Consider the following 26,023-nt stretch of genomic DNA (forward strand, 5'->3'; position numbering starts at 1 on the left):
CAGGAAATGTTTGACTATGACGGTAGAAGTGATGTCTGCTACAACTGGTGACCGGTATTGGCGGAACATACTGTATATTGTTTGGATTGTTACATGCATGCACGAAATTTAAACCCTGACCCCAATCTCTTCCCTGACTACCCAAATTCTGGTTTTGTTGTTGCTGTGAAGCGTGAATCACAAGTGAAGGCTATGCCTCTTGTTCTGTTGTCTTCCTTTCATCATGGAATGAACACAAGGATAATGCTGATTGCTTCTGCTAAAAGTTTTATTGCTGTTAACGCACCTGGCATGAATAACAGAACACGACAAACTCATTAAAGCATGCATTCTACACTTAAACCATACAGCTGGGCACACCGATGTACATAAATGTCACCGCTATGCCAGTGACTTCACAAAACACAAATTCAAACAAACAGCACATGGAACAGTTTCTGTCAAGAGATCTTCACATCACAACCTCCTTGATGCTCTCACCAGTGATATGACAAATCGACAGTCTCACTGAAAAACATATCAAATGAACTGAAAAAGGCTGCACTGCTGAAGTAACTGAACACACAACAAAGATAGAAAAACACACTGCCCCCCCCCCCCCCCCTCCCACAGTGGAGGCTTAGAGGTAATGCTCCTCATGGGAAAGCAAGTGGTCATGGGTCTGAGTTCCATGTTTTTTACTACCCCTCTCATATCCGACGCCAGACCCTGAGTGGTGTCCTTGAACCCTATCACTGGTGAACACTGGGTCACAAGTCAACCGCCTGAGCACCTTCTGAACATAAATGCAGCAAAAAAACGAGATGTAAAGGTGTGCTTTAGGGTGGGAAGGTGGTAGGCAGAGGTCCAGGAGAGGACAGAAGAAAGGAAACTGGAGAAGGGAAAATACAACAGTTGACAGCACCACTTGCTACGGGATGTCTTCTCACATGCACACAAACAAAATTATTTACTGATATTTCAGTTAAGATTGTGTAGTAATATAACTTTTGATCTTTAAATTTGTCTGTTATGAACTGGAGCCGAAACTGTTTGTACATGTAATGATGTATATTCAAAAGTATTTACAGAGACCCAGGCTTTGACACTCACCAGACAGAACTGAGGGAATCCTGTGAACAGTTCTTTTGTGTGCTGTCCTGAAGACTTCATAGAGTTCAGGGAGAAAAAAAGGGTATTATAACTGTTCATCTTTCTAATTTTGCTATTAGTATTATGCAGTATAGATGACAGTGTAAAGAAAAACACACAACAACAACAAAAAAAAACATAGGCAGGAATTATAAAAATAATCATACCTCATTACAAAACAAGTAGAAAAATTGAAAGAAGTAAGACTGAAGTGGTTCCAAATTTGAATGTCATGGTATATGGCTTCAAAACAAAATCCTTCTAAAGAGATGGGTGTAAGAAACAGTGACATGCATTTACTGTGAAAATGAGAATGACTCCGCAGAATATCATTAATGCCATTAAGTTTTCTCAACTATTTTGGCATGGTTTAAAGAATGGCTTGAAGTAAAATGCAAAAAATTGCTCAACCAAAAGGTTGAACATACAACTGGTACCTTTAAAAACATACACATGATATAAAAAAAAACCATATGAAATATTCAATTATATCTGTGTTTTTTTTGCAAAATAATTGGTCTATAGATAGAGAAAAAATATAATCAGACCATGTTAAAATTATTTTTTTAAGTCTAAAGATATACTACTACTATATTTGTATTCATTGGCATAGCCTGTGAAAAATGTGTAAAACCCATTCTCATACACAATGTCAAAAAAGCTGTGATTATAATACTGTACTATAAATAAGGATAGTTCTGCCACTTGTTATGCATATTGGGTTGATATTGCGTATGTATGATAAATACTTTTGAATCAGCAATTTATAAAATAAAGAACCACACTTAGGTTTCTTGTTCACAGCGCAACCCACACAAACAATCAGAAACAACATGAAACTAAAATGCCTGCACAGCAACACAACACACACACACACACACACAATTCAAGTATGTATACACCAAAATACTATTATCCACACTATGATTTGTCAAGCTTTGCTGTTGTGCTAATTCTAAGATTGTTATTGTGCTGTGCTGTGACATGATCTGTTTGTTCTTCCTGAATAGCTTTAACAGCAAAATCACATACTGAATCAAGGTAACTAACATAACATTTCACAGAAAGCGTGTGTGCATCTGTGTCAGTGTGTGTGTGCATGCAAGTGCACGCATGAATGTTCAAACCAGTGCGTGGAAAGAATGTGAAACTGAAGATGAAAATCTGTCTACAGAGCAGCAGTCATTGTTGCACATCTTGTCTGTACATATACATGTACTCTACGATTTCTCTATTTCCACAGGAACTCTTATGTTGCATTTTTTCCATACAAAGCGAAAATCACCATCACACCATGTAGACCAAGTGCCACTGCACCAGGCCATGCCACAAATCTCACAGCAAAAATCCAAACTGAAGGTGGTGAGGATGGAGAGAGAGGAAGAGATCTCAGTCCTGTGGTTTATGTCCCATCAACATGAAGACTGGCCACGTCACTTTGACTGTACGTTCACAGCTGGCCATACTAAGTCCATCCAGACCTAACGTCTCTTGAAGTCTGGAAGAAAGGAGATAAACAGAAAATTTAGTAGTTTAAAAACTGCAAAGATAATTTGAAAACATGCTCACTAAAAATATTACCTATCTTCAAAAATACAATATGCACCACACAAATACACAATCACACAACTGGTTTGCAAGTTAGTCACTCTGAGGACTATCAGATGTATTTTAGGTATCATGACTCATTAGTTTCCAGTAGTAGATGGGTTTCTTAGTTTAAGGTAAAATATACCATAGCCTTTCATGCCCATCAGGGCAATGAATTCAAACCCACTGTGACTGGAACTTGGCACAGGTCAGTGGGGCCCAAATCTCCTTCCACCTTTTAACTTTCCCTTACCAGCCAGGTACCCATTGGCACCTGGGTGGAGTGAGTCAATTGCCTTTCCCAAGGACACAACACCATGCTGAAACAGGGCCTAGAACACTGATTGATAGTAAACACTGGATCACAACGCCTTACCAATTCTGCCATCACACTTCAACATAATATATGTGTAGCTGTGTTATGAACTGAGTGGTTTATTATTATCACAGGGGACGGCAAAAAGAATTACTGATGATTTACTGAATTGAAGGATAGAACAGATCCACATGCAGGCCTCATTATCTAATTTCCAGTTGATAAACTACCGAGGCAACCACGTGTTTGTTCTGTATTGTTCATGTGTTCTGTGTGGCTTATTCAGGATTAAAAAGGCTATGCCAGTCTTGAATAAAAGCTAATTTGTGTTTGCACATTTCTTCTGTCTTTGCTGCTGTGTGCACATGTCAAATGATTGGTATAAGGACAGGACCAGCACTTCCTTTTTAGGAAGTGTCTGGGTTTGTTCCAATGTACCTTTTATTTACCTGTGTGCTAGCTGAATCGGTAGTGTAAGCATCACTGACTTGAAGTTGTGTACCTTGTGTAATGGAGAGAGTTACCACTCTTTACTACTATTTGTTAATCATTTCATCTCCTGGCCTCATTATTTAATTTCCAGTTTATAACCCAGATACTTTTTAGAAGGTAAATGGACACACTATTATTGAAGTTATGACCATTTCACAAGAATTCAATGATTTTAGTATTTTTACGATGGGAAAATTGGTACAATGATGTGGACGGAAATTTCCATCCTGGAGCCCTCAAGAGGTCAAGACAACTTACTTTTGTCGCATAGCTCCCATGGTGCCGTCCATCGGATTGGAAAACAGAAATTTCTGATACGCCGACCATGAACAAAAGTATCCAATCAGCTCATCCAGAGTCCACTCCCTCTCAATTTTCAGGCTGTCGTTCCTGGGAAAACATATTATGGATGAACGAATGCGCAAGTGTCAGGCTGGCGTTTCTAGGAAAACATATAATAGATGAAAGAATTCAATTTTCAGGCTGTCGTTCCTGGGAAAACATGTCATAGATGAAAGAATACAAGTGTCAGTCTGTCGTTCCTGGGAAAACATGTCATAGATGAAAGAATACAAGTGTCAGGCTGTTGTTCCTAGGAAAACACGTCATGGATGAAAGAATACAAGTGTCAGTCTGTCGTTCCTGGGAAAACATGTCATGGATGAAAGAATACAAGTGTCAGTCTGTCGTTCCTGGGAAAACATGTCATGGATGAAAGAATACAAGTGTCAGTCTGTTGTTCCTGGGAAAAAATATAATAAATGAAAGAATACAAGTGTCAGTCTGTCGTTCCTGGGAAAACAAGTCATGGATGAAAGAATACAAGTGTCAGTCTGTCGTTCCTAGGAAAACATATAATAAATGAAAGAATACAAGTGTCAGTCTGTCGTTCCTGGGAAAACATATCGTAAGTGAATGAATGCAAGTGTCGTGACAGCTTTTGATCTCAAGAGCATCTTCCAAACACACACACACACACACACACACACACACACAGAGGAGTAATTTAATCTTTTGTTCTATATTTTGTTTTATCTTATCATGTTATTGTTCAAATTACTTTTTGTCTGTGGTATATGTGTGACTGTGCATGTGTGTCTTAAAAACTTTGTTAAGGTGTAATTGACATTAAAATTGATCCTGATTCTGATTCTGATGCACACACACACACACACACACACACACACATTGTTTTCTAAACTGGCTCTACCACAATGGTTAAGTAGGGGGTGGGGGAGTAAAAGGGACATCTCATGGATCTTAATTATGGTGTGGTTCCCTTTCTACAGCATAAAATGGAACATCACAGTCTACAAGAACCACACACACACACACACTCTTGTGACAATCTTGTGATTTACATGGTGGAAATAAGCCTAGAATAATGTCAACAGCATTTTATGTAAAAATTGTACAAAGGCATGAGTTTGTAGTTTAATAGAACTTTATTTTACACATGAACTCTCAAACACATTTTTCCACAGTGATCTTCAAGTGAGGCAGTACTGTTTGAAATGGAATAAGCGATCTAACACAGCATCTCATTTCGGAATGAGACTGAAAAGCACTAAGACAACACATCAACCCATTGATTCAGTGTCTGGTCTAGTCCACTATGACAACACATCAACCCATTCAATGTCTGGTCTACTCCACTAAGACAACACATCAACCCCTTCAGTGTCTGGTCTACTCCACAAAGACAACACATCAACCCCTTCAGTGTCTGGTCTACTCCACAAAGACAACACATCAACCCCTTCAGTGTCTGGTCTACTCCACAAAGACAATACATCAACCCATTGATTCAGTGTCTGGTCTACTCCACAAAGACAACACATCAACCCCTTCAGTGTCTGGTCTACTCCACTAAGACAACAAATCAACCCATTGATTCAGTGTCTGGTCTACTCCACTAAGACAACACATCAACCCATTGATTCAGTGTCTGGTCTACTCCACAAAGACAACACATCAACCCCTTCAGTGTCTGGTCTACTCCACTAAGACAATACATCAACCCACTGATTCAGTGTCTGGTCTACTCCACTAAGACAATACATCAACCCATTGATTCAGTGTCTGGTCTACTCCACAAAGACCATACATCAACCCATTGATTCAGTGTCTGGTCTACTCCACAAAGACAACACATCAACCCCTTCAGTGTCTGGTCTACTCCACTAAGACAATACATCAACCCACTGATTCAGTGTCTGGTCTACTCCACTAAGACAATACATCAACCCATTGATTCAGTGTCTGGTCTACTCCACAAAGACAACACATCAACCCCTTCAGTGTCTGGTCTACTCCACTAAGACAACACATCAACCCATTCAGTGTCTGGTCTACTCCACTAAGACAACACATCAACCCCTTCAGTGTCTGGTCTACTCCACTAAAACAATACATCAACCCATTGATTCAGTGTCTGGTCTACTCCACAAAGACAACACATCAACCCCTTCAGTGTCTGGTCTACTCCACTAAGACAACACATCAACCCATTCGGTGTCTGGTCTACTCCACAATGACAACACATCAACCCATTAATTCAGTGTCTGGTCTACTCCACAAAGACAAAACATCAACCCATTCTGTGTCTGGTCTACTCCACTAAGACAACACATCAACCCATTCGGTGTCTGGTCTACTCCACAATGACAACACATCAACCCATTGATTCAGTGTCTGGTCTACTCCACAAAGACAACACATCAACCCCTTCAGTGTCTGGTCTACTCCACTAAGACAACACATCAACCCATTCGGTGTCTGGTCTACTCCACAATGACAACACATCAACCCATTAATTCAGTGTCTGGTCTACTCCACAAAGACAAAACATCAACCCATTCTGTGTCTGGTCTACTCCACTAAGACAACACATCAACCCATTCGGTGTCTGGTCTACTCCACAATGACAACACATCAACCCATTGATTCAGTGTCTAGTCTACTCCACTACGACTACACATCAACCCATTCAGTGTCTGGTCTACTCCACAATGACAACACATCAACCCATTCAGTGTCTGGTCTACTCCACAATGACAACACATCAACCCATTAATTCAGTGTCTGGTCTACTCCACAAAGACAAAACATCAACCCATTCTGTGTCTGGTCTACTCCACTAAGACAACACATCAACCCATTCGGTGTCTGGTCTACTCCACAATGACAACACATCAACCCATTGATTCAGTGTCTAGTCTACTCCACTACGACGACACATCAACCCATTCAGTGTCTGGTCTACTCCACAATGACAACACATCAACCCATTCAGTGTCTGGTCTACTCCACAAAGACAACACATCAACCCCTCCAGTGTCTGGTCTACTCCACTAAGACAACAAATCAACCCCTTCAGCGTCTGGTCTACTCCACTATGACAACACATCAACCCATTCAGTGTCTGGTCTACTCCACTATGACAACACATCAACCCATTCAATCCTGGGGAGTTTACAGCCTCGGTAGGCTTCCCTGCCATTTTGATGCCGTAAAAATGAGAAAATAAACTGAGATCTCATGTTTTCACTTCAAACTGACACGTCCTGACAATGCCAGAAATACTGTAGAAGTTAGCTCCCTTTGCTTGCAGTTTATAGTATTGTACTTCTCTTTTTGTCACAACAGATTTCTACCAGAGAGCCAATGTGGCTTCCGGAAAGAACGCGGGACTATCGACATGGTGTTTGCTGCCAGGCAGCTCCAGGAGAAGTGTCAGGAACAGAACGCCGACCTTTACTCCACCTATGTCGATCTGACCAAGGCCTTTGATACTGTTAGCAGAGATGGCCTTTGGAGAATCATGGCAAAGTACGGATGTCCCAGAAAGTTCATCAACATCATACGGCAACTACACGATGGAATGCTGGCCCGAGTCCAAGACAACGGAGAGACTTCAGAACCATTCCCTGTCTCCAACGGAGTCAAGCAAGGGTGTGTTCTTGCCCCCACCCTGTTCAGTCTCATGTTTTCAGCCATGCTGACAGATGCCTTCAGAGACGCTGATGTAGGCATTGGCATCAGGTATCGCACAGATGGCTAACTCCTCAACCTCAGGAGGCTTCAAGCAAAAACCAAGGTGCTGCCTGTGACAACTTTGGCCTCACAATCAGCACACAGAAGACTGAGGTGATGCACCAGCCAGCTCCAGGAAAGACTTACATTGAACCAAACATCACTGAACGTGGTGGACAAGTTCACATACCTGGGCAGTACACTCTCTCACACAGTTGTCATCGATGACGAGGTGAATGCCTGACTTGCCAAAGCCAGCGCTGCCTTCGGCAGGCTCCATAAGAACGTTTGGAACAGGAGAGGCATCACCCTGGAGACGAAGCTCAAAGTATACAAGGCCATAGTTCTCAACACACTGCTCTATGGATGTGAATCATGGACGGTCTACAAACGCTACGCCAAAAAGCTGAACCACTTCCACACCACCAGCCTCAGAAAACTTCTCGGCATAAAGTAGCAAGAGAAGATACCTGACACAGAGGTGCTCACTCGTGCAAACTTGCCCAGCATCTACACCATCTTGATGCAGGTCCAGCTGTGCTGGGCAGGCCATGTAGTTCACACGCCAGACCACCGGCTCCCCAAGAAACTGCTGTACGGCAAACTTCAACATGGCAAGCACTCCCATGGAGGCCAAAAGAACAGCTTCAAAGACACTCTGAAAGCTTCTCTGAAGGCCTTCAACATCAGCCAAAACACATGGGAGCTGAATGCAATGGACAGACCAAAGTGGTGTTCAGCTGTCCACAAAGGCGCCAAATCCTGTGAGGCCAACAGAATCGCTGCAGCAGAGCAATGCAGACAGGCCAGGAAAAGCAGTGCCAGCAAGTCCCCGACAGCCGCCACCATCCCCTGTCCACACTGCGTCAGAACCTTCCGGGCGCGGATTGGCCTGACCAGTCATCTGTGCACCCACAGAGCCCAACCCACCCACCCCCAGGATGACTAGATGGTCCTCGTTGATCCCAACGGATGAACCAAACACTTCTCTTTTTGTCACAACAGATTTCTCTGCATGAAATGCGGGCTGCTCTTCGCAGGGAGAGCACGTCGCTACACTACAGCGCCACCCATTTAAAAAAAATTTTCCTGTGTGCAGTTTTATTTGTTTTTCCTATCAAAGTGGATTTTTCTACAGAATTTTGCCAGGAACAACCCTTTTGTTGCCATGGGTTCTTTTACTTGCGCTAAGTGCATGCTGCACACGGACCTCAATTTATCGTCTCATCCAAATGACTAGCATCCAGACCACCACTCAAGGTCTAGTGGTGGGGGAGAAAATATTGGGAGCTGTTCTGTGATTCGAACCAGTGTGCTCAGATTCTCTACCTTTCTAGGCGGACGGGTTACCTCTAGGCCATCACTCCACATATAGGAACATGAAAACCATTTTAAATGAAACAAACTTTGATGGCCTAGCAACGTTACCGTGCAGGGTTGAATGAGTTAATAAGACCCTGACAACCTTACACACAACATGACTCGACAGTTGACCCGATTTTGAATTAAATGAATTGGAGTAGTGGCCTGGTGGTAATGTAAGGACAAGGAAGCAAGTGCCCACATGTTTGAGTCCTACTGTTGAGTGTTGGCCTTGTGGTAACACATCTGCCTTGGAAGCAAGAGAATCTGAGTGCATTTGTTTGAACTTAGCACATATAAAAGAACCCATAGCAATACAAAGGTTGCCTTTGGCAAAATTCTGTGGAAAAATCTTCTTTGATACGAAAACAAAAAAAAATTGCAGGCAGAAAAAACCAACAAAAATGGGTGGCGCTCTCAGTGTAGCAATGCACTCACCCTGGGGAAAGCAGCCCAAATTATATACACAGAAATCTGTGTGACAAAAAGAGTTGTGCAATACAATATATTACAATAAAATAAACGTGGACCAGAATTTTTTATTCTCCACCCAACTCTGCCACAAACAGTAGTCTGGGTGCTTGCCAAGCGAGAGAGACAATAAACCAAGGTCCCTTGTGCAGCATGCACTCAACTCAGCACATCAGAGACAACTTGCGGCAACAAAAGGGTTGTCCCCGGCAAAGTTCTGTACATAAATCCACTTTTTCAGTCCAACAAATACACTTACACAGACAAGATAAACAGATTTTTTTTTTTTAAAGGTGAAGCAGCACTGTGGTATACTTTGCCCCAGCGAGAGCAGCACTGTGGTGTACTTTGCCCCAGGGAGAGCAGCATTGTGGTGTACTTTGCCCCAGGGAGAGCAGCACTGTGGTGTACTTTGCTCCAGGGAGAGCAGCACTGTGGTGTACTTTGCCCAGGGAGAGCAACGCTGTGGTGTACTTTGCCCCAGGGAGAGCAACGCTGTGGTGTACTTTGCCCCATGGACAGCAGCAGCACTGTGGTGTACTTTGCCCCAGGGAGAGCAGCACTGTGGTGTACTTTACCCCAGGGAGAGCAGCACTGTGGTGTACTTTGCCCAGGGAGAGCAGCACTGTGGCAGGGACAGCAGCACTGTGGTGTACTTTGCCCAGGGAGAGCAGCACTGTGGCAGGGAGAGCAGCACTGTGGTGTACTTTGCCCAGGGAGAGCAGCACTGTGGTGTACTTTGCTCCAGGGAGAGCAGCACTGTGGTGTACTTTGCCCAGGGAGAGCAGCACTGTGGTGTACTTTGCCCAGGGAGAGCAGCACTGTGGTGTACTTTGCTCCAGGGAGAGCAGCACTGTGGTGTACTTTGCCCAGGGAGAGCAACGCTGTGGTGTACTTTGCCCCAGGGAGAGCAACGCTGTGGTGTACTTTGCCCCATGGACAGCAGCAGCACTGTGGTGTACTTTGCCCCAGGGAGAGCAGCACTGTGGTGTACTTTGCCCCAGGGAGAGCAGCACTGTGGTGTACTTTGCCCAGGGAGAGCAGCACTGTGGCAGGGAGAGCAGCACTGTGGTGTACTTTGCCCAGGGAGAGCAGCACTGTGGCAGGGAGAACAGCACTGTGGTGTACTTTGCTCAGGGAGAGCAGCACTGTGGTGTACTTTGCCCAGGGAGAGCAGCACTGTGGTGTACTTTGCCCAGGGAGAGCAGCACTGTGGTGTACTTTGCCCAGGGAGAGCAGCTCCAAATTCACACAGAGAAACTGTGTTGTGACAAAAAGTATACGATGCAATGCAATACAATATGACACAATTTAAGCATTGCCCTTTCTCTGCCAGCCAATTGTTTCACGTGCTTCATGTTATGTATACATGTATACAATTACCTCCTCCACCCATTGAAGGGAAGGCTGAAGCTTTGGTAGTGTTCCTCCACATGGTTTCGGCCGTCTGTCCAGTATGGGCCCAGTATCTCAGTGTAAAACTGCACACAAACAGAACTCTGTCATGTGTGTGTGCACATGTATGATGTGTGTATAGTGTGTCACTGTGTGTGTGTGTGTGTGTGTGTGTGTGCATGTGCGAGCATGTTTCTGTCACAGTGTGTGTGTGTGTGTGTGCTTACAAGTCTCTATGTGTGCATACATGTGTGTGTGTGTGTGTGTGTGTGTGTGTGTGTGTGCCTTTGTGTGTATGTGTAATGTTTCAGTGTTGTGTCATGAAACCATTAAAAGTGTAAAATTAATGAAGTAGTGTTACTATGTTTCTCTCCATCCTCATGATCAAATGTCCCCACATGGTTGGACTACTAGTTTGCACAGAACAGGATCCACATCCCTGCCGGAGTCTGTCCCAGTGGGTCACAGCATAGTAGGTCTATGTGTAATTAAAAAGTATTTTACAAATTTTTATACGCAATCAACCACAGCTTATCAGTTCTTCATAAAAATATAAATATCTTTTAAAATGTTTTCTTTAAAACTTTTGTTGTTGTTGCTGACAGTAACTGAAAGAAAGTATTCTATTCATGGTTTAGCATAAGAACTTCCAGAGATGATGACAACTTAACTCTTCAAAGTCATCTACAATGTTGCTGGTCTCTAAAGTCAAAATCAGATGATTTAAAAATAAATCTATTCATGCACGATAGTTGGAATCAAACATCTGAAACCGTACAAAGGATATACTTGTAAGTGATTTTTTTAGACATGAATCAGCAAGTACATAATTCTTATAAAAAAAAAAATCCAAGAAAAGATCTGTCATGTCGATGACATTTTTCACCAAAGCAATATCACTACTGTACCTTGGTAATCACTCAGTTAGGTTCAAATTTCATATATATTATACATACTGTCACTTGTCATCCATGCTCAAGTCTAAGCACGAACTGCTCCCACTGTCTACTTATGTTAGTGTGTGCAGGAATATCATTTTCATCTTTTGTTACATGACAAGAATCCAAACTTGTGCTTCTCCAAGAGCCATCAGTAAATGTATCCCCCGAGTCTTACTGCTGCTTCCCCATCGAAGTTCCAAGACATATATGTGTGCATTTACAACATTTGAGAGAGAGAGAGGGAGAGTGTGGGGTGGGGGGCCTGAGAGACTGAGACAGTCACAGAGTGAGACAGTGACAGACTGGGAGGAAAGGATTTAACATTTCAATATTGCAAATGTAACTGGTTGACTGATTGATTGACAGAGTGAGTGAATGAGAAAATGAGGGGGAATGGGATTTCATGTATGTGCACAAATTTTCATGTTTTTGATTGAGAGAAAGATTGGAACGGGACGAAGTGATCGAGTGGGCACGTGCGATCCAATTAATTTCAAACACCATCTTACATAGTCAATGACTTCTTGGGACTTGGCCTCACTGAGGGTTGGCATCCCATAGCCGTAGACAACGAGGGCCCCGCATGGCTTGAGAACTCTTTGCGCTTCTTCGTAGAGTCGCTGGTAGTCCAGCCAATGCAATGCCTGTGCCACAGTCACAAGGTCGACGGTGCCACTGTCAACAAACGACAAATCCTCTGCGGGACCAACACGAAACGATACGTTAGAGATTTGAGTCGGTGCTTTTGAAATTTGAGCGTCGCTGACGTCTATTCCTATGACCTTCTGGAAATGTTTCGTCAGAGGCAAAGTACTTTGCCCCGACCCGCAACCCACGTCGAGAGCCAAGGAGAAACTAGCCGACTCCTTTTCTTTGCAGAAATTGACAATAGTGTCGAAAACATCCCGACTGTACGTAGGTCTGTATTTCAGATAGTAATCAGCTATATCTGAGGACTGGAAAAGCGTAGGTCTCTCCGACATAGTTCTGACAAATCCCACAGAAAAGTGCAAAAGACGTCGGAATTTCTCAAGGTTGGTGAGCATCGAGGGGCGTTTGGTGTGCATTGTCCTCTGGAGTGAGCTCCCTTAATCACCGAAAGAGTACAAAACGAATACAGACAACACCAAAGTGAGAAAGGGTGCTGACATTTGTTATAAAACATCCGAAAGTTCCACCACAACATCAGATTTCCTGAAATCATTCAAAGCTTTCCTTTACTTTCAGGGAAACCACATATGAGGAAATATATTAAATCTCCATTATTTCCATTCACGGTTGCCCGGCTCACCGGTGTGTGTGTCACGCCGTGTGTGTGTGTGTGTGTGTGTGTGTGTGTGTATGTGCGTGCGTGTGTGTGTGTGTGCGGGCGCGTGCGTGCGTGCGTCACTAGTGCGGCGTGTCAGCCGAGTGTGTGTGTGTCACGGTGTGTGTGTGTGCCGTGCGTGACAGTGCGCGCGCGCGCGCGCGTGTGTGTATGTGTGCCACGGTGTGTGTGTGTGTGTGTGTGTGTGTGTGTTTATGTCCGTGTTGCCACCTTTCTTTTTCCGGCAGTTCCAAGTATTGTTCTGTCTACAAGTCATATAATTAGACTATAATAATAATGTACATTTATATAGCGCCCTTTCTCACTAAGAGCTCAGGGCGCTTTACATGAAAGAAAAATATTACAAGTAACATAAAACATTCATGACCACTCTTTCTCAAAAAACCCTCCCCCACTCACACTCCAGCTCCCTTTCCCACTCCACATTCATCCAAAGTGAGCTGACATGGGTGGTGTTGGAGAAAAGGAAGCTGAGAGTACTTATAGATCAGTAGGTTTTAAAAAGATGAGTCTTCAGTTAGTGATGAGCGAAAAGCAGAAATAGAATCAGATGCACAGATATGATGAGGACTCGGAAGGTTGTTCCAGATGTGAGGAGCAGCAAAGAAGAAAGAACGTTCACCGTAAGTTCTTGTATTGACACGAGGAAGTTTCAAAAGGTAACAGTCAGAGGAAGAGCGGAGATTTATTGTGGGAGTGTAAACACTGAGAAGGTCAGAAAGATAAATAGGTCCTGCGGAGTGGAAAGCAGAATAGCAGAGACACGGGCGCAACTTTGTATCATGTTACTTCTCACTGACTTCAATGGGGAGCCAGTGTAGAGTGCGGAGGTGAGGCCGGAGAAATGTGATCCGTACGTGGGATTCTGAGAGTCAGACGGGGAGCATTGTTTTGAAGTTTTTGAATTCGCTGAAGAATCATGGACAGCCTCAGAGAAGATAATTACAGCCAGTAGTCAATTCGTGACAGCACAAAAGCAGAAATAAGAGTTTTAGTAGTTTCAACAGAAAAGTACTGACGGATAGAGTTGATGCGACGAAGTTCACAATTGACTATGCGTATCAGGTTTACTACCTGAGCAGGCATGCTGAGGTTTGAGTCAAGAATTACTCCAAGGTTACATTTGTTTACCTATCGAACTGGATTTTTAAAAAAAATATAGGCTATAGATATACCATAGTTTTGCTAATAACACTGAACCTTTCTGTCGCCCAGTTGGTTATATTACTGTATGCGCCAAGTGCATGCTGCATACGGGACCTCACTTTATCGTCTCATCCAAATATTCAGTTCTTCAGTCTTCTTCGTTCGTGGCTGTGCAGTGACCCAATATACGTCCCTGGCTGCGACTCCCCCGTTCATTGGCTCGTATACACGTGTGGGCGTTTACGTGTATGACCGTTCTTACCCCCGCCATGTAGGCAGCCATACTCCGTTTTCAATTACAATGTCAAACAGGTTGACAGTGATACATTACAGCACACACTGATCCTCTTGTTTGACGTCAGCCGAGCGTGCATGGCCAAGAACCACGCTGCTACTGCATGGTACCGTGTGTCAGGGCTTGCATGACATTGTTTCACCCCATCCATCACTCTCCCCACCCCCACTGCCCTCAGTCAGTCAGTGGCCTGGTTGCCGCCAAGTTCAGGCTCTGCATCAGGCTTCGTTCACACAAAGCTAGCAGCCCAGCCAGATGCTTCCAGCAGCTGACACTGAGCAACTGGCCAAGTAGTCCTACGCCATTTTTGCACCTCAGAAATCTGCCGATTGAATGAAACAGGAGACGAATGATGAGCACCCAATGGCGGGCAGCCGGCGTCAGTCAGCTCTGACCCCTAGGTAGACAGCCTGTTGTGCAAACGAGCCCAAAGTTTGTATAGTGCTAAGAGCTTGGTTTTCGACCGAGGATAGGCGCTATATAAGTATCCATATCATATCATCATCATTATCACCATCATCACCATAACCATAATCATCATCACCATAACCATCATCATCACCATCATCATCACCATTGTGCAGAAAAATCTCGTAATTACGAGCAGCACACGAAACGTTCAGTGAAAGTTCCAACATTTATTTTACTTTTTCTGACTCCAACCGTTGAGTGAGTGCGAAACAAAAAAGGAGCATCGTGGGAAGATTAATATCAAATCAACTTCCGTTGTGGCCCTAAACCACAAATAGAAATTATTGACAATGCAATATGCAACATTCTCCCCACCTCCCAGACTCCAACACTAACTCACCCATTACTTCCGAGAAACATAAATAATGAAATAAACGCTTTTATCCTTCCTATTAACACTTTGAAGGACAAATAATATTCTGAGATGATATTAGACTGAAATAAAGGCTTAATACAAATCTAGGCTTTGAAACAATTTTTAATTAAGAACTGATATATTATACTTTGAGTTTGAAAATAAAGAGAAAAGTCCACACTGTTTCTGTTCTTGCAAATGTCTCCTTTCTCCCTGCATAGTCTGTGAACATAATGGTATTCATAGGTTAGCACTTTTTTTTGACACAACCGTCTTGAACATCATTAAATTGAAAATAGCACACTTGGCTAACAAGTCTAATTTCACAGGGTTTTTTTTCACAGAACGTCCATGCCGTGACACATACTGAAGGTCCTGAACACTGTCTGAGGGTCTAGCAGAGCTGTCATCATTATTACTACTGCGTGTGTTTGTATCAGTATCCAAACTGTTTGTGAATGCATCTGACTCAGCTGAGCCAAACTCAATATTTTCAAAAATCTCCTGTGGACTTTGTTTATCTGTGATCAGAATAGAGGGTGGTGAGAGTTCCCTCTTGGTCTCAGTTAACTGAAGATAATGGATTTTCTGTACTGGTCAGGTGACAACACCTTTTGCAGTTTTCACATCCACTGTCCGAACCAAACCATCTTTCCCAGGATGCACTGCCTGCACAATTCCAGTCTAGTCTTTCCCTCATCCCTAACCAGAACCACAGAGCCCACTTGGACACTGCTCTTGACAGGTCCACCCTTACAAGGGGGGAGGTTGCGAATATACTCATTCACCAAGCAGAACCAAAACTCATCAAACAGCTGATGCCTCAATTCTTGCCTTTCCATGAGATCAGGGTAACTGACCGACACATCCCTCGGGTCCACCATCACTTTGGAGAAAGACGACCGGCCCAATAAGAAATGAGCAAGGGTCAAAGGGGTTCCCGAATCCATTTCATCTCCTACAAGTGTAGGAGGCCTTGCATTAATCCAAGCCTCAACTTCATGTAGAAGTGTTTCCAGCTCTTGCCTGGACAGAGACCTCTTACCCAGGGACCTTTTCAGAGAGACCTTTGAAGAGACCAATCTCTCCCACCAGTCTCCCCACCATGGAGCACGAGGAGCTATGAATTTCCACTCTGGAGCATCAGAACTCAGACTAGCCATCAACTGGGCTCTCGCTGCTTGAAAACCCTTTGCATTGTCTGACATCAACACCAAAGGCATCCCTCTATGGGCGAAGAAGTGACGAAGAGCCATGACAGTCACCTCACAAGACATGGCATCCACCAATTCTAAAAGTGCTGCTCTGATAACGGCACAAGTGAACAGAACATGGAATTTGTTTCCTGGAAAATCACGACAGTACAATAGTCCGGCATGATCTAATCCTGTCACAGAAAAGCAGGTGTGCCTGCTGGACTCTCAGCTCTGGTAAGGGTGCCATGGTTTGAGCACCACAAGGAGCGTCTAAACGTTGACAAGACATGCATTCCTTTTTCACTTCTTTGCAGATGCACCATGCACCCACAATCCAGAACTGGTCTCAAAGCTGTACCAACATGCTATTCACACCACCATGCTTCATGGTTGAATGAATATGACGTGGTAACAGCAAGCCCAGGTATCCTGTAGGCACTATGATCGGATGCTGAGCTTCAAATGACAAGCCTGCAAACTGAAGCCTTCCCTGGATACGGAGTAAACCATCCTGCCCCAGAAATGGGGACAATTTGAAGATAGAAGATCTACGGGAAACTGGCTCACCGTTTCTTAAAGCTTTCACTTCTCGGTCATAGACACTCTGTGCCTGTTTCAGCAACTGGATTTGAGCCTCATAACTCCTTGAAGGATAGATAACCTTGTCTCCTTTGATCTGTCGAAGCTCTCAAATTATGAACAAACAGCAGGACAAAGCCCATCACTCTCAGAGCCTTCGTCAAACTGCTGTATTGGTCAACGGCAATGACTGCACCTGAAACAGTTCTTGTGGAGTCAAATACAAGTTGTTGAGTTTCTGCTTCTTCTTCCACAGAAGCAATCGTCGTGTATGGCGTGTCCTTCCGTCTACTCTGTTTCACACACACTTTATCACTATCTGCTTGCTGCTCCCCTGTGTCTTGGGAAACCACCACAATGCTCCCAACACCACCGACACCAGACGTCAAAAACGTAGGGCCATGAAGTCACAATCTGGACTTCACCAGGTCCTCAGCAGGGAAACCACGTGTGACCAAATCTGCTGGATTCTCCTTTCCAGGATATTGATGCCATTGAGCCGGACTGTTAAGATCCTGAATTTCAGCAACTCTGTTGCCAACAAAGGCCTTCCATTTGTATGGATCACTCCGAATCCATGCGAGAGCAACTGCAGAGTCTGTCCAACAATGACACTCAAGATCCTCAATCAGCTTCAATGCCTGTCTCACATGCACCAGAAGTCTAGCACAGAGTAGTGCACCTAGCAGCTCCAGTAGATGAAGACTGATCCTTTTCAGAGTGGCTACCTTTGCGCAAGACAAGATAAAGACGAACTCCATGTGCTGTCCGGACACTGGACCACCAGATACACACAGGCACCATATGCCTGCAGAGAGGCATCACCAAAACAATGAAGCTGGCAGGCCGTAGTCTCACTCCAGAGTGTCTCTTAGTACCGTCGTGGAATCCTCCACCCTTTCAAGACATCAAGACCCTTCATCCACCATGAGAACGTCTCTTGCAGATCACCACGCAGAGCCTGATCCTAGTCCAAGCCTAGTCACCAGATCTGTTGAAATAGACACTTTGCTGTTATTTCTCAAGGCCTGACTAAGCGCGTTGGGTTACGCTGCTGGTCAGGCATCTGCTTGGCAGATGTGGTGTAGCGTTTATGGATTTGTCCGAACGCAGTGACGCCTCCTTGAGCTACTGAAACTGAAACTGTCATGATGAACAGTGTGAGAAATCCCAAAAGATCAAACATCCAAGAAATGAGACTCAAAACCACTCTTTTGGTGAGGCACAGATCACCAGAGATCTCAATGCCTTCAAACAGGAAACGGTTCTGAGAAGGTGTCCACTGCATGCCGAGAACCTTGAACGATTCCACTTCAATCGTTTTGTCTTGGAAAGACTTGCACTAAACTTCACTGACTGATCACTGTTAGAGCCCCATTTAGCTAGTGACATGCCTGCTTCACTCATGATCCCATGAGCCTCTTGGAGCATCTCACATTCCTGTGAGTCACTGTCACAGCCTGACAACCAGTCATCCATGTACAGGGTTTCAGAGAGTTCCTCTTTCACATAAGAAAGAGGATACTGAGCCAAAGGATATTTAACAGTTGCATTCAGCAGAAACGGGCTGCTTTTGTTCCCAAAGGGCACGTGAACAAATTGCATCACCTTAATGACCCCTTGGTCATTCCACAGAAAGCCATGTACGTCCCTATCCTCAGGACGTACCTTGATTTGCAGATTATGCCTTTATCACATCAGCAGTCAACGCAACCTTCCAACGCCTGAAGCACATCAGAATCCCAGGCAGATCAGGCAGGAAACTGGGCCCTGTGTTTAGACAGTCATTTAAAGGCACGCCATTGAAACCCTTGGCTGAAGCATCAAAGACAGGACATGCATTGGTAGTAATACTGGATTCCTTGACCACTGGATGATGTGGCAAATAAAACACTGGACGGCAATTACCCATCTCCTCCATAGGTACCTCTTCAATGACACCGTCTTTCTGCATGCCACAGAAAACCTCATGATATCGAGCCTCCAAGTCTGCATCTTTGCTGAGTCAATGATTCAAACTGTCAAGATGAGATTTGGCAAGCTTCTTGTTGTCAAGAAGAGTCTGTTTTGCCTCTTCATTCTTCCATGGGAGGGACACTGTATATCTCCCTTCAGCAAACTGAACACTCTTGTTGAACTCTTCCAACACAATCTACCACTGGAGACTGTTTCTCACAAAACCCCACAGACTCCAAAAAACCAGGTTTTCAGACCTGCCTCAGAGACCTCAGTACAGAACAGCTGATGTGTAACCCTAACAGGACTCAGCACAGAATTTGCAACTGGCATGCACCCTGACAAGACCCAGCCAAACGCAGACTTCTGAGTTACCAAACTCTGAGACAAGAACTTCATTTTGCTGATCATCAGCTTCCAATATGCATCAAGACCCACAAGGATGTCCACCTTCATCTTTTGGCCTACTGGAACTGAAACAAATTCAAGCTCACCGTCAAAGGAGGTCAAAACACTCCTTGGGACAGAGGACTGACTGAGAGGGACACAAAAAGTGGGAATTTCGGTTGCCCTCAACCTCACCTCACTCCCATTCCCTTGCCACTGCACATTGTACACATTCCTTTCTTTGACCCTACTTGTGTGGTTCGTCCATCGGGATCGACGAGGACCATCTAGTCATCCTGGGGGTGGGTGGGTTGGGCTCTGTGGGTGCACAGATGACTGGTCAGGCCAATCCGCGCCCGGAAGGTTCTGACGCAGTGTGGACAGGGGATGGTGGCGGCTGTCGGGGACTTGCTGGCACTGCTTTTCCTGGCCTGTCTGTGTTGCTCTGCTGCAGTGATTCTATTGGCCTCACAGGATTTGGTGCCTTTGTGGACAGCTGAACGCCAATTTGGTCTGTCCATTGCATTCAGCTTCCATGTGTCGTGGCTGATGTTGAAGGCCTTCAGAGAAGCTTTCAGAGTGTCTTTGAAGCGCTTCTTTTGGCCTCCATGGGAGTGCTTGCCATGTTGGAGTTTGCCGTACAGCAGTTTCTTGGGGAGCCGGTGGTCTAGCATGCGAACTACATGGCCTGCCCAGCGCAGCTGGGCCTGCATCAAGATGGTGTAGATGCTGGGCAAGTTTGCATGAGTGAGCACCTCTGTGTCAGGGATCTTCTCTTGCCACTTTATGCCGAGAAGTTTTCTGAGGCTGGTGGTGTGGAAGTGGTTCAGCTTTTTGGCGTGGCATTTGTAGACCGTCCATGATTCACATCCATAGAGCAGTGTGGTGAGAACCTTGTATACTTTGAGCTTCGTCTCTAGGGTGATGCATCTCCTGTTCCAAACGTTCTTATGGAGTCTGCAGAAGGCAGCGCTGGCTTTGGCGAGTCTGGCATTCACCTCGTCGTCGATGACAACTGTGCGAGAGAGTGTACTGCCCAGGTATGTGAACTTGTCCACCGCGTTCAGTCGTTGCCCGTTGATGAAGATGTTTGGTTCAACGTAAGGCTTTCCTGGAGCTGGCTGGTGCATCACCTCCGTCTTCTTTGTGCTGATTGTGAGGCCAAAGTTGTCACAGGCAGCAGAGAACTTGTCGACGCTGTGGAACTGCCTATGCTGCCAGATGAGCTGAAATAACTGATGAAGCTTCTCAGTCAGCGCCATACCACCTTCTTTGTAGACCTCAGCTGGAATGGAGTCTGAGCCAGGGGCTTTGCCACTGGATAGCAGACGGATAGCTTTCTGGGTCTCCTCCAAAGTTGGAATGGCATCCAACGACTCACTGACTGGCACCCGGGGGAGTCGGTCGATGGCTTCGTCATTGATGGTGGAAGGGTGGTTCAGTACGCTGTCAAAGTGTCAGCCCATCTCTCAAGGATCCCGTCCTTGTCAGTGATTAGGGTAGAACCATCAGCACTGAGGAGTGGAGCAGATCCGGAGGTGGTGGAACCGTAGACTTCTTTCAGGCCGTTATAGAAGTTCTTCATGTCGTTCCTGTCTGCAAAGCCCTGGATCTCATCAGCTTTGTTGCTCAACCAGGAATCCTGCATCTGCCGCAGCTTCAGCTGGATGGTGCTGCATGTGCTCTTCAGTATGTCTTTCTTTGACTGTGGCTTGGAATCTTCAATGTGGGCTCTGTAGGCTTGGCGTTTGTCTTCCAGCAGCTGCTTGATCTCAGTGCAGTTCTCATCAAACCAGTCTTTGTGCTTCCTGGCAGAAGGCTCCAGGCACTCCATGGCAGTGTTGTACACCGTCTCATGCAGTGCACCCCATGCTGCCTCCACATTCTGGTTGTCCAGCATGGTGGACTCAAGGCGTTCCTCCAGGGTGTCAGCAAAGCTCTGCTTGATGTTGCCTTGCTCCAGCTTGTTGACATTCAGGCGTTTGGGTGCTTTCATGCCCTGAGGCCGTCTCTTGGGCTGGATGCGGAGGCTGAGTTTGGAGACAGTAAGGCGGTGGTCTGTCCAGCACTCGGCGCCGCACATGGCCCTCGTGACTCGTACGTCCTGCCTGTCCCTCTTCCTGACGATAACAAAGTCGATGAGATGCCAATGCCGAGAGCAAGGATGCATCCATGACGTCCTGTTGCGGGTAGGGAGGCAGAAGACAGTGTTTGTGATAAGAAGGTCGTGCTCGGCACATGTCTGGAGAAGTAGTTGACCATTGCTGTTACAGCTGCCAACCCCATGCTTACCAATCACGCCTTCCCAGGAGGTGCTGTCACAGCCAACTCTCGCATAAGTCACCAAGAATGATGAGCTTGTCTGCGTTGGGAACAGTGGTGATGACAGCGTTCAGGTCCTCGTAGAACTTGTCCTTGATCTCATCCGGGTTGGTCATGGTGGGTGCGTAGGCGCTGACAATGGTGGTAAACTTCTTCCCGTTGCATAAAGGGAGTTTCATCGTCATCAGGTGATCGTTCACTCCTTTCAGGGGGCCAGCCAGCTTGCCAACGAGGGTTGTCTTCACTGCAAAGCCAACTCCAGCCTCACGTCTCTCTTCAGGTCCGCGACCACTCCAAAATAAGGTGTAGCCTGCGCCTCGCTCACAGAGTTCGCCTTCTTCTGCCAGTCTGGCCTCATTTAAGGCAGCGATGTCGATGTTGTACCTGGCTAGTTCACTCGCAATGAGTGCTGTGCGTCTCTGTGGTCTGTCCGAGTCGCCTCTGTGCAGAGGCGTACGCACGTTCCATGTGGCAATGGTCAATGGGGTGCTCCTTGTTTTCTTCTTTCTTTTCTTTGTTTGTCGACCGCTTGAGTAGGGTCCCCGTCAGCCGCAGTATGCTGACCAGGGTGGTGTGGAGCAGGCAATGTTTAGGGCACCTTTTCTAGCCCCTTCCTCATGCCATGGAGGTGAGCAGTGCTGTCCTGAAGAGGGCTGCTCAGTCGCTCAGGGGGCTGCCGATCTCCACCGCTGCTCCAGTCAGTGAAAAACGACCCTATGGCCTCAGCCGCCTGTGTGCAGGTCTGCGGCTACGACTGCCAGTGTACCCACACCTGTCGCTTCGTCGCTCGCCTGTCGCCACAGGGCTTGGGGAAAATGATGGTATGGGATGAAGGATGACTGATGACTTGCGCGATGACTTTGTTTATGGTGAGGAAGAGTTGCGCACCGTCGACCTCACTCTCTTGTCCGAGACCGTCTGTATCCAGTGGCAAGACGAGGTCAAGACGACTGGAGATGAAAACGGATGCAGTGGATGACCAGGATGTCCTATGTGCCTCATACTGCCCTCAGCACTCCACAGTGCTCTGCTGCAACTGCCTTCCTCTCTGTTGAACCATGAAGGTTTCTTCTGCAGATTCCACCGGATCCAGTCTTCACATGCTTGGGTAGACAAGCCCTAACTCACCGAGGGTTTGAGACCCGTCGGCTACCCTCACCTAGTTTAGCCAGCCTGTCAAAGCCGTTGCCCGGGGGTTGGGCGCTGCCGCATGCTAGCAGCTTCTAGGACCCAGAAGTGACAGCTGGGTGCCGGTGGGGATCAACAGAGGACGAACCACTCCCGGAAGAGCCTCTGACCCCAACCACTCTGGGCCTACTCTGTCTACTAGATCCTTGGTAATGTAGGATCTGTCTGAGCCAGTGTCAAAGAGAATGACTGCTTCAGCCATCCCACCCTGGCCTCTTGCCTTAACCCGTACTGTTTGCATTAGAACAGGTGTCTGATTTTCAGTCGCACTCACTGTGTTGACACCAGACACATGTACGTTTTTACTAGACAAACCTGAGCTTGGCACTGCTGCACCCTGGTGTGTATATGTTTTCAAAATGCGTGCATCTGTGTTCCTTGTTGGACTAATATATGATTCTGATTCTTCAGGAGAACACAACAGGGCATGATGTCCACCCTTGCGCTTGGCACATTTTGCCGTACACATTCTGAACGAGTGGCCCTTCACTGTAGACAAACATTTGAAACAGGCACCTACACTCCTAAGCTCTGCTTTCCTGTCACACATTTTAGCACGTGTTAAAGTGAAGCAACTGGCCATTGCATGGTTCTTCCTATTGCACAGTTCACAAGCACAATGATTTGAAGAGGTTTGCACGGCGGCGGCTGTAGGTGGCGAGTCCATGGGGGTGGTGTTGTTGGTGAAGGTCAGAGACCGCTCCCTCCTTTCTATCTCTTTCTTCAAGAAGTCCATGAGGAAGTCAAGGTCCCGCTGTCCTTCGCCAGCCCAGTCGAGGCGCAGGTCCTGGGGTAGACGTGACAGGATAAGCGGAGTGAGGATAACACCATACTGTTCACCAGAGATGTCCAACCCATCCAGGCTCCTGATGTGAGTTTGGAGGTGGTTGTATGTCTTCCACAGTTCTTCAACTAAAGGTGCTGACGGAACTTCAAGCGGCAGCAAATCTTGAACGTGCGTGAAAATGATGCGCTCTGGTCTGCCGTATCTCTGCTTCAGCAACTCTCAAGCCGTTTTGTAGTTTGCTGCTTTGAGAGAGAGTCCCTGAATTGATGCCTTTGCTTCTCTCTCCAGAACGGACCGCAGGTAGGAAAATTTATTAATTTCTGGAAGATCGCCCTTGTCCACAACAGCTTCAAACTGTTCCCAGAAAGGAGTCCAGTTTTGAATGTTTCCGCTGAAGGTTGGAAGTTCAAGTTTTGGTAATTTTGCTTCCACAGCAATTGAGCTTTCTGGTGAATGGGACCGAACATCATCCCGACCCTCAAGGCTGGAAGCGTCTTTAGAGCAATGAATCGGCTCTTGGTTGCTTTCTCCCTGAACACCGAAGCAGCCTCAATGTCAGCATCCAAATTTTCTTCCTCAATAGCCAACTCCACGGCTGACTGTGCATTATCTAGGTTACTCAGCCTTTCCCTAAATTCACCCAGAGCTTCCCTAACTGCTTGCACATCGACAGCTTCCTCTTTACACAAGTCTTCCAGTTTCACACAGGAACGCGTAACCTAACCCCTGGCTGCTGTACCCATTCTTACCTTCTGTTCCATGTTCACAGCCATTTCCACACAAGTTCAACTTCCACTGAACTTAACAATGGCACAAGCAAACTTGACAAAGTTCGTTATACTTAACTTCATCTTTCCCGCGTTTCAGCACCAATTTTCATGTGCAGAAAAGTCTTGTACTTCAGCACACGAAACGTTCAGTGAAAGTTCCAACATTTATTTTACTTTCTTTTTCTGACTCCAACCGTTGAGTGAGTGTAAAACAAAAAAGGGGCATTGTGCGAGGATTAATATCAAATCAACTTCCATTGTGGCCCTAAACCACAAATACAAATTATTGGCAATGCAATATGCAACCACCACCACCACCACCATCATCAGCATCAGCATCACCATTATCACCATCAGCACATCATCACTATCACCATCATCACCATCATTATCATCATCACCATCATCATCATCACCATCATCATCACCACCATCATCACCATCACCACCATCATCACCATCACCATTACCATCATCACCGCCATCATCATCATCACCATCATCATCATCACCATCACCACCATCACCATCATCATCATCTCATATCATGTCTCTCCGCCGCTTTTCCCATGATTCTCAAAGTCAGCAGAGAGAAACACGGCAGGAGAGCTTTCAGTTCTTCTTCAGCTGTACACACCTGGAATTCACGGTCTTCTTCAGTCCGTCACAGTCCCTCACTTACATTCATTAAAACAATCACAACACATTCTTTTTCAAGCAGTCTCTGTACACTGAGTTAAGGCACCCCACTCCATATCTGTATTCTATGGATCCGTGTGTGTGTGTGTGTGTGTGTGTGTGTGTGTGTGTGTGTGTGTGAACATAAATTCATGCTTGTTTGGTTGGTTGGTTGCCTGTAAAGGGTAATGCAAGTAAGATTTTCATTTTAGTCTTTAAATGCATGTTTTAAACGTCAGTTATTACATTATACAGCACAACTGAGTATGTTTTACATGGAAAGGCGCTGTGTAATTTGAATAATAATCATAATTATCATTGTTATTATTATTGTAAGTATTAAATCGAATATGAACACAATGTTGGCAGAGCCAATGAACACGTGAAGGGAGTTCATTGTTTTAAACCCATACAGTTTCAGTTTCAGTTTGAAGAAGATGTCTTAGCGTGCAGAGTGATACACATATACACTGCACCACATCTGCTCAAAATAAAAAAGAAAAGAAAGAAAGAGGAGCAGATTCTTGCCCTATGAATAAACCCCAATAAACCAAGACTACTGGTCAGGCCTTGTGAGCCTTGCAATGGGAGCAAAACCAAACGTTATACTACACAAGTACTGACTTGGCAACCAGGGCAATATCTCCTTATCTGTATAGTTGACTAGAAAACAGTTATCATTGATTACACAAAAGTCACAGCTGTCACAAGGACGCAGGCTGTCTGTTTCAGGTCATAACAACAAACACTGGCAAGATTCATTGTGTGAAGCCATGCAGAGTTTGCGGCTGTAAAGATGCACTTGCTATGGTTGCATTAATTTTTCCTTCTTG

At 45.5% G+C, this 26,023-nt stretch overlaps 1 protein-coding gene across 1 annotated transcript; it reads right to left on the reverse strand.

The window, feature by feature from the left end:
• Positions 1–254: 254 nt before the first annotated feature.
• Positions 255–12,813, reverse strand: LOC143302184 (putative methyltransferase DDB_G0268948). The gene is made up of 4 exons (XM_076616735.1): positions 12,243–12,813; positions 10,781–10,878; positions 3,788–3,919; positions 255–2,629 (listed from the first exon to the last, which is right to left on the reverse strand). Exons 1-4 carry the CDS (start codon positions 12,798–12,800, stop codon positions 2,521–2,523), a joined length of 897 nt encoding a protein of 298 aa, XP_076472850.1. The 5' UTR covers positions 12,801–12,813; the 3' UTR covers positions 255–2,520.
• Between the last annotated feature and the right edge of the window lie 13,210 nt (positions 12,814–26,023).

Source organism: Babylonia areolata, chromosome 29 (assembly GCF_041734735.1).
Source record: "Babylonia areolata isolate BAREFJ2019XMU chromosome 29, ASM4173473v1, whole genome shotgun sequence".
In the NCBI taxonomy this organism is placed as follows: domain Eukaryota; kingdom Metazoa; phylum Mollusca; class Gastropoda; order Neogastropoda; family Buccinidae; genus Babylonia; species Babylonia areolata.

What these genes read in the sequence shown, in the direction of transcription:
- LOC143302184 (XM_076616735.1), bottom strand. Translation starts at nt 12,800, where the DNA reads ATGCACACCAAACGCCCCTCGATGCTCACCAACCTTGAGAAATTCCGA. An exon ending in CCCAAGAAGTCATTGACTAT is followed by an intron (nt 10,879 to 12,242) that starts GTAAGATGGTGT and finishes GTTTGTGTGCAG; the next exon opens with TTTTACACTGAGATACTGGG. An exon ending in CCCTTCAATGGGTGGAGGAG is followed by an intron (nt 3,920 to 10,780) that starts GTAATTGTATAC and finishes ATGTTTTCCCAG; the next exon opens with GAACGACAGCCTGAAAATTG.